The sequence below is a fragment of the Hippoglossus hippoglossus genome, chromosome 9, assembly GCF_009819705.1.
Source record: "Hippoglossus hippoglossus isolate fHipHip1 chromosome 9, fHipHip1.pri, whole genome shotgun sequence".
NCBI lineage: Eukaryota > Metazoa > Chordata > Actinopteri > Pleuronectiformes > Pleuronectidae > Hippoglossus > Hippoglossus hippoglossus.
The window spans coordinates 5,635,076-5,644,678 of NC_047159.1; the positions used below are offsets into that span (position 1 = coordinate 5,635,076).

General features: G+C 43.2%; 1 protein-coding gene across 1 annotated transcript; it reads right to left on the minus strand.

The window, feature by feature from the left end:
- Positions 1-263: 263 nt before the first annotated feature.
- gas1a (growth arrest-specific 1a) lies at positions 264-2,517 on the minus strand. Its single transcript, XM_034596450.1, has one exon. It carries the CDS (start codon positions 1,917-1,919, stop codon positions 1,125-1,127), a length of 795 nt encoding a protein of 264 aa, XP_034452341.1. The 5' UTR covers positions 1,920-2,517; the 3' UTR covers positions 264-1,124.
- Between the last annotated feature and the right edge of the window lie 7,086 nt (positions 2,518-9,603).

A 9,603-nucleotide genomic window follows, 5' to 3' on the forward strand; every position in this document is an offset into this window, starting at 1 on the left:
TTGTGATTTTGACTCGTACATTGACCCCATGTCTATTTTAGTTCATGCTTATTATAGCAAAAATCTCTGTTTATGAAAAACCCAAATTAACTGAGGGACAAATATTGATATAAACTGATTTCGAGCTCATTAAAAAACATTTTGCTTTCTGGATTTAGGCTCAGCACTCTCAGGGGGGGGGGGGGGGGGGGGGGGGAGTGATGTGTTTGTTTGCAACAACCATGGTAAAAAAAGAAATTCAACAAATAAGTCACAGTCAGGAGCGTTATCTTCAAGTTTCTTTATGCCTTCTATAAAAGTATATCAATGAGGCGATCATACAGTGGATTTAGACATTTTCTTTCTCTAGGCTATACACAGTGAATAAATCATCTCGTAGCCTAAAACATAGAGGATTCTCTGGGAAAAAAAATCTATATAGGCTATAAACATATATACAATGTACATTATCTTTGAAGAGAATACAGTCAAATATAACTTCCCTTTAAAGCTGGAATTCTCAGTCTGTTTTATTCACATGATGGACATTTGGATGCAACTAGGAGGCCTGTAATAAATTACTGTTTCACTTTAACTCCTAATCTATTTACATAAGTTCATAGACTCCAGCATTAAATACTCGTGGATCAGATAAACCTGGGGCCAAAGAATGGCCACAGCCTATCGTACAAAAATAGTTCATATCTTTAAAAACTAAAAAAGATTGGCAGTGCACAGCATATACTGATTACATGTTGCATTGTCTCCAAAAACAAAACCCAACTGTGTCTCTACCATGACAACTGGACTATCAGTCTGACTGTGAGAAAGTCGACAGTCCAATTTAGCTTATCACATAAGCAAAGCATCTGGAGGGGAGAGGAGCGGCGTGGTGTTGATAAGGGAGCCAGAGAGCAGCCCCCCGAGCTCCCACACTTCTCAGAAATACCTTCTCTGCTTTCAGTTGCATAGAAAAAGATCCTGATTCCAGATCCTTCAGCGTCTGGAATTCAAACGAGGCCCTGCGCCCCGAGGTCTGTGCGGCTCCAGCCCCTCACAACAGCAGAAGGTCAGCGAGTGGCAGAAAGTTCAGATCGCCCCTTTTATCCAAACAATAGTCAGGGGGCAGATTGTGAACCCGGGGATCAAACGAGGGGCAGCAGAGCCAAAATGGTTGCCAGCAGGGTCACAACAGAGCCGTGCGCCGGCGGAGCAGCGGCTCTTCGGCTCTCCAGCTCCTCCGGATAGTCCGGATCCCCAAGGTCGTCGTCGTACTCCTGGTCCAAGCCGTCGTAGCCGCTGGCCTCGACCCTCTCCAGCGAGTCGAAGCACAGCGCCTTCATGCTGCTCTTCACGAACTCGCAGATGGCCCGCTCCGTGCCGTCGCACATGCAAGTGTCCAGCTGCTGACCCTTGGGTATTTTACGCATGTTCGCGATCACGTTCCGGCATGCGTTCGTGCACACGGCGCCGCTGAAAAGTTTCCCGCAGTGGTTCAAGTAGTCGTGCATGGCGGAGCTGCACTGCTGGTCCCGCTCGCACTGGCGCCGCGCCTCCGTGCAGCCGGTGCTGGTCGTCCTGGGCAGGCACGGCTCGATGGCCCGCTTGGTGCTCGTACACACCACGTCGTGCGCGCAGCTGCAGTCCTCCAGCGCCGGGCCGTTCCGGGTGAGGTTGAGCTGGACCAGCGAGGAGATGCAGTGGCTGGGACACTTCTTCCTCTCGCCCAACAGCACGGGGCCACAGGCGCGCGTGTAGTGCTCGTACGCGTAATTGCACTCGGGCTCGGCTTGGCAGTTCATGATGGCTTGCCAGCAGATCAGCCGCCGGCCGTGGGACGGCGAGGCCACGGAGAAGTAGCCCAGAAACAGCAGCACGCAGCCCAGGGTGGACGCGGACCTGCAGACGCGCTGTGCCAACAATGCGCCAGGGGTTGCCATTGTTCCAGCTGCACGCAAAACGGCCAAAACTCACAGCGGTGTCATAAGTCAAACTTCTACACTGCTTCCACGGATGGTGCCGTCACGGGAGAGTGTTTATTGCGAGGCAGATGGTGCGTGATAGGCCCGTGTGTGGGCGTTCAACAGGCTGCCCGTGCGCGGAGTAATCCCGGCTCCCGTCAGCGCTGATCCATTTGAGCCGGATTCTTCAGAGACCCTCCCGTTATCCATACATGATTGGGTGCGCGAGCTAAAACAGAAAGATTAGGAGGAGAAAGTGGTCTCCATGAGTTCGGAGGAGTTCTTCCTGCAGCGGCTTATTCCATCGCAGCGCAACAAAACTGGCTCCAGCTCAGATCCTCGTCCTCTCTCTCTCTCTCTCTCTCTCTCTCCGTCTCTCTCTCTCCTTGTGGAAGGAAAGTGAAGCCGGACAAGTCCCGAGAGTCCTCCGCAGGACTGCACCGGATCGTGTAGCGGGTCCTTAAGCGCACGGGAGGGCAAACAAAACGTGCATGAGGGGGAAAAACAACAGTCCTTATAGGTCGCAGAGTGGTCCTCTCCTCTCTCCCCTCCGTGCGTCTGGCTCCAGGCTCCTCAGCCCCCCCTCTCTGCGCGCTGGAGAGCTGCGTCCCATTGGCTGCGCCCCTGGTTGTGGGTCTCTACGTAGCGGTGGGCGGGAGTTTCGGGGGGTGTTGAGAAATACAAGGTGAATGTGGTGGAGAGAAAACCCAGTGAGGAGTGAGAGGGACGAGGGGAGATGGAGATTTAAAGTTATTTCTACATCATGAAAAGTTTCTAATCATGGAGTTATGAGGGGGGGATGTTTTTTTCTCCAAATTATGATGAACACATTTGGTTTATACTTATTTTAACTAAATACAACACCTCAAATCTCTTTTGCAAAGACACAGAGATTTATTCAAATGGATTTTTTACACGCTATACTTCTGCTGAAGTTTTCAATATCTTACAGGAGGAGTACATGTACAGTATTACTATGTTATGTTCAATATCATGTGCAATAAAACTTCAATTTTACATATACTCCTATTATCACTGTCTCACATCATTTTTTACTTACAATCCTATTGCTCTCTGTAATAGGCATGGTTCTGCATTTACTCAGGATACACATTATATTCTTATTTTCACTTATATTATACAAATACATCATACTTAATACTCTATTGTTTTATTATATTGTATTGTATTGTATTTTATACTGTTACTGTAATCTTGGAGCAAGATGGCACAATAATTTAGAAAGTTTATCTTATCTTATCCTATTGAATAGTGTAAGTGTTTTTCATTCATTGTAATGTGTTCTGGAGTTGATATGTTAGAGACTTATAACTTATTGATTTGACGTTCTTATCATTATTTGTTGACGTAGCCTTAAAAAGGGTTAGGGTGACATATGATGAAAATAAGGATTTAGCTTTGAATCCAATGGTTGTCTGCATCACAGTAAAAGTCATATAGGGGATCAATATCTTGCCCAAGGACACATCGGCACGTGGAATGGAAGGGGACTGGGATCGTACCGCTAACTTTCTGGTCAGTGGACAACCTGCTCTACCTCCTGAGCCACAGCTACCCGCATTATATTTAATAAACCAAACTTTTTAATGCGTTTTAAAGGAGTATTTTTTCCTTATCCAAAGTGAAAATGAGAGGAAACAGGCAAAACAAGATGCCAAACTGGTATGAACACAATCTTTTACATGATTTTCTGTATTTACAACAGATAATGACAATGTGACCGTGTCGCTGCACAATAATAACATGAACTCCACAACTCAGTGCTAATGGTCTGAGCAGCTTCCTCTCTGATGAAGTAATTCAATCATCCACATCCTATTAACTCCTTCTCAGCAGAGCGGTTGAGTGCAAATTAATTGTGGTATTACAGCACACTCAGTCAAAATCATTTAATATAATCTGTCATTAAGGCAAACCTCAGAAATTCTGCTGGTGAATCTGAGCTTTTATTGGCAGTGACTCGCTCCAACATGTGGTCTGACACTGATCCTACAAACTGTGTAGTCACACTAACATCAGTAAAACATGAATGAATCACCTTGTCTGCGTCAGATAAGACCTGCACTGAACTCCAGATACTCTCCTGAAATATTGTGGGGAAGGTTTTTCCTGATGTTGTGAAACCCTCTGATAATCTCCTGCTGCGTTCTTCATCTGTGAAATGCAAACTCAGGGAAATGTCTGTACTCAAATTTCGGCTTCTGGGATTTCTCTTCTCGTCTCTATTAGGAAGTTTCAGTATCTTAGCAGGGTGACATTTGGGGAATATAGATAATAAATGTGAGCAGACAGAAAGTGAAGCAGGAAGTGTTTCTCTTATGTAAATCACAAGATCTTAACCTAGCCTGGTCAGCTGTGGATATTTGTGGTTAAACTGGAAACCAAAAATCTCTGTGGCTCCTTCATTCTGAGGGACGAATATTAAAATCTGTAGCTGTGTGGAGTTTAAATATTCCAATATATCTTTATACTGGAAACACGAGAAAATGTTTGAATGTGGATAATTCATATACTATTATTAAAATTAATTATTTTGCATAGTTTCACTTTCCACAATAAAATAATCTGATAGCCAGGAAATGTGTCTACCACAGGTTTTAATCCTAATCCCCTTGTGTCCGTTGTGAATATCTTTCCAAAGATATTCAAACTTCTTTTAGCAAATCTTCATGTGAAAATGTATTAAACAATTACTAAAATAGTTTTCTCTCATTCTGTCAGATTGTTTCAGCAACATCTCTCATTAATTCTCTTATTTAATGAGACAAATTGAGTTTAACGTTTGCAGAAACTTTCTAATCCCAATCAACAATAATCGGAACACTATCAATATGTAGTTTTATAGTTTTTTTATGCTTTTTGTCAGACCATCAAAAACATCAACAAAAACCTGAACACCTTGTTTGTTTTTGGAAAAGTTTTGACTGTACAGCTTTTTTTTCTCCCTCAAGAGCTTAAGATAGTCACCCTTAGATACCTGCGTGGACCTCATCATCAAAATGACACAGAAGTCTGAGTGTGTGTGTGTGTGTGTGAGTAAAATGATAGCCCACATGTTGACACATGAGCGGGAGGAGGCAGTTTAGTTCTTCAGGCTTGATGTGGATGAGGGAGTCAGGGGAAGAGACGAGCGAGGGCACAAAGGCTGTTTGTGTTTCAAACAGCATTCTGATCTCAGGAATGTACCTTTAGGCCACAGCCGTGAGCTTCCAACTGCAAACAATGCACTCAATGTCAGTTACGGCTGGCTAGCGCAGACGCTGCTGGCGCTACTCCAAGGTCCCAACTCGTCGAAAATGATGGATACAGGGAACTCAATACCTCAGGAGTCCCTCTCCCTGCCTTTCCCGCCGGCACAAAGAATGGAAACACTGTGCGTCGCCACAAAAGATTTCCAAACACCAAAGTCCTCATTGTTTCAAGTGCTTTTAGAAACAACTGTAATATAAAACAGAGGCAACATCGTGCCAGCGACGTTTTTATTCAGCCACCTTCTGACTCCATTAGTGTAAATTATACAGCAACTCTTCCCTTCAGCGACCAGAATAACCCATATTCTATGTACGGATTATATTAAGATTTATAGGAGAAACCGCCTGTTTAAGAAAACTATAATTCAAAACAAAACAAAGAGGAGATGGAATTATCTCATAATCCAACACTTCTGCCCTCCGCCGACAGCTGTTCGCTTCAGCCAGATGTGCCGCACCGAGAGCCGGGCGTCGTTACTTTGAGGGCTCAATTAAACCCGAGTTCTTGCCGCAACAGTCCAATTAAGGGACAAACATAATGATATTAAAACCATCCCCTGCCGATGCTGAGAACACTGAGAGCTCGTGAAGTTCAGTAATGTTCTGTGAAGAGCATCATACCAGGCTAATAAATTAAGTTGACTGAAATAAAAACAGGGTTTTATTTTATACAGAACCAAAGCATTACAATGAGTTTCAGATTTTGTTTTTAACAGAGAAGAAATATTTTTTTTAAATGTTTTTTAAACTGTTGCGTGCGTGTGTGTCTGTGTGAAAAAATGTTTTTCTCATATTTCCCCACCACAAAAAAGGATGTACGAGTTTGAAAGAGGCCGAGTCCCACGCTCGGGATCACTAGATCGATTCGTCAAGAACAAAGGGATCAACAGAGGATGAGATTGTCTTTGGTTCTCTTCACAGTCAAATTTGTGATCCAACACAAACCTGTAAATAAAACTTTGTGCTGTAGGAATGTTCTGGAGATTGTCACCTGAAGTTTCAGACTGAAAAACAAACTGATGACTAGATTAAGACTTTGACTTCTTCTATCCCAAAAACTATATTAATGAGATAAATGACGACTATTTCCTTATACACATTCTGAGATTTTTGATGACACATAAACATTTATTTTACTCATTACTGGTAACGAGACTACTGCAGTTGAAGTTTTTGCAGCTACATCCTCATACTAATAGGTTTTCTTTTTATAATACATGACTTTTACTATATTTTACACCTGACATCAACGCTACTGAGTTTTCGATCACCTCAAACAGAGAATTTTGGAAACTCTGCTCTCTGCTCACCCTATTTAGTTTGGAAACGATGACGCAGAAACCTGTGTCCTGATTGGTCCTTGTCAATCGTGACTGGACTACTAGCGGTCAATGCAAAGTGTTGCGTAGACTCCCTCTTAATAACAGTTCCACCTCATGTTGGTCCAAGAAAAGAGGAATAAAAGAAATCCCTGGTTTTTACTTTGTCATTATTACTGTTCCTTGTTCATGGTATTTTCTGCAAAGAAGCAACAAACTGCTTCTTGTTTACATGTGTTTTCAGGTGAGTTAGTGCAGAGAAGATTATTTCTGAAAACACTCTGAGATCATTCTTCATTTTAAAACGTTGTTTAAAAACTTCAGCCCATTAGTGTGGCTGTGGCCTCAGAGAGTTGTGCTGTGAGGATTTCATCAGATACTGACTGAGTCCCAGCAGAGCAGGTCAGCGGCAGTGGGCTGCCTGCACGGCGCTGTCTGAAAAAGGAAATATCAGAATACAGGAAATGAGTTGGCAGGAACTATCCATTCAAATTACTTCCTCTTTGGGATTTTAGAGGAGTGATAAAGGCGAGTGATAAGTTATTTGGAACCAAACCAAACTAGATTAAGGATTCATTTCCTTCCTCATGTCTGCCTATTAATTTGCCTCTTTTTCTGTCTGACCTCTTCCGGGGATTTGTGTTGATTTGTTCGGTTTGGGAATCCAGAGAGAGACGCACAAGTGATTACAACTGCACTAGTTGGCAGATAATAGCAGACGGACGTAAATAAACCACCTATTTTTACCATTGCTTGAGTGCTTAGGCTGTAAAAGTCATGAATCCCTGGAAATTGCTTTTCTTGTTGGGTAGTGATTACGAGAAAATCCCCTCCAGGCTGAAACGATGGTGAAAACTGTCTCTTTTCACAACATGAAAAAAACAAAGATATAAGACAGTTTCAGGGAACAAACAGCATTTACTCTTCTCCCTAGAGTTTGACGGGGCAGGAAATTCAAACTCCCCTTTTCCTATTGTGCAAAAAGGGGGAAGATGGACTCCTTCAAAATCCTGCTAAAGAGGTAAAATGTTAAATGAAGTGTTATGGGGCCTGTGCTCCTTTAATCAGTAAGATTGAAGTCACCCATCATGTCAAATAGGCTCTGACCTTCCTGCCCTTTTTTACACACAATTCACTGCACCATCATTTCTATATGATTTAACATAATCTGATAAACACATTTAAAGATGGAAACTCTCAAAAACAATCACTACAACGTTGCTCAGGAATAGAAGCCCTCGTAGGCCCCTTTTACACAACTAGTTCAAGATGGGAATGTTGTGCCTGTATTTTGCCAAACCAGTTTATATGAAGGTTACAGACGCCACCTTCATGCTGGCAGCGGAGGTAGCCACAGAACTGAAGTTATGTTTGTGTACAAAAAGGAGCCAGCATGGTGGTGTAGACATTACGGCCCTGTCCCAATTCCTCTCCCTCTGCTCTACCCCTACATATGAAGGACCCTTTGCTGGGAGTGTCCCGTCCAAACGGAGCCACAAGGGAGAGGGCAGGGAAATCGTCCCCTAAGAATTGGGAAACCATTCGACTTTTCTAACTGAAACCCGGCCAGCTGCTTCAAAGTTCTTTGTTTGTAGGTGCTCGAAAACTGTGGAGTAGTGTGGACGAAAGCCATTACTCAAAGTGATGCCTTTTGAAACCTAGTTAGGTCAAACTAAAATACGCATGTAAGCCTCAAGATTGATTAGTGTCTGAAATCCATCAAATCTATCAAGTAGAGAATAAATTGTGTAATAATTTAAGAATCAAACAAAGGGACATGTAAAAACAGGAGGTCGAGCGATGGTGGCCTAGAGGATAAGGGGATGATTATGAACCAGTGTCTCAGACCTTTCATTCCCCTTGTTGTGATACTGTCAAAGTCAAACAAACAGAACGTGGAGTTGAAATCAAACTTCTATTTTGCACATTTTGCCCTGTAACAGCCTTTAATTGTGGCTCTGAATCTGAACCTGGAGGCCGCTCTGCAGCAACAAACCTGTTTCTTTTTCACGGATGAAAACCTCCTCTGTCTGTTCTGTCTGTTCTGCTGAGAGAATGATAGTGATATTCTTCCCTCAGGCATCAAACGCACTTTGGGGGCAGCTCTCATCTCGGCCTTCATGTCAAGAACTAGTAAACCAACGGCTAAGTCCATTAGAGGTAGAGCGTGTGCTTTTATAACTGTAATTACATCCAGGTAACGTCTACAGTATTTACTCTGACAGACCTCTGTGAATCTCTACACGGCCTCCACGCACCACCAATCACATGAGCAGCTGTTGCAACATATGCTGCTCAGCCATCAGCCTGTATGAGCGGCTGTTTATACAAGCCTGAAGGCCTTTCATATCACTGCAGACAAACGCCAGCACACATGGACCAACCAATAAAGACCTAACCCCCCCGACACAGACATACGACCGTAATCTCCCAAACAGCGCAGCAACAAAGAATTCAACAATATAAAAAACACAACAAAGCATTCACGTACATAATAAGGTTTGACCACAAGTGCAAAACATTCCTGATCTGCTGCTGATGAAATGCTCGGCTTCGTTAAAGAGACTTGACTGTCCACACTCCACACCTGCAAAAACTGCACGCTTAATGCAAATGATACCTAAATACCTTTACTCTAGTTCAGCTTCTTGGGTTAAGGAGTATAACTATGATATAAACATAAGCCTTGCCTTTACAAAACCTGTACGTACGACAGTGTCTTAGAACAACTTAACAAACAAGGCTAAAAATACTATTAAACAGTTTAGTCAGTGTATTGAGGGTCGATACCCAGATGAAAAAACAATACAATGTCTTTATTATAGCCCGAGATTCCCATGAAGGCATGTTCTCAACAGACGATTCTGCAGGTCACGACTTATGTCTAATGCCAAAGTTCAACGCCCCCTGCAGGAAGTAGCGTGTGCTATATGTAGCAGGGCAGAGAGTCAGGGTGTAGAGGTTGGTGTTGGTGACTTGTTTGACTTAATGTTTGTGTCCCATCCACCAAAAATGAATGTTAGCGCCACCATCTGGTCAAAAATATATATTTGTCCAATACATATTGTCTTA

Excerpts from the sequence above, each read along its gene's own strand:
- gas1a (XM_034596450.1), bottom strand. The coding sequence starts at position 1,919 with ATGGCAACCCCTGGCGCATTGTTGGCACAGCGCGTCTGCAGGTCCGCG.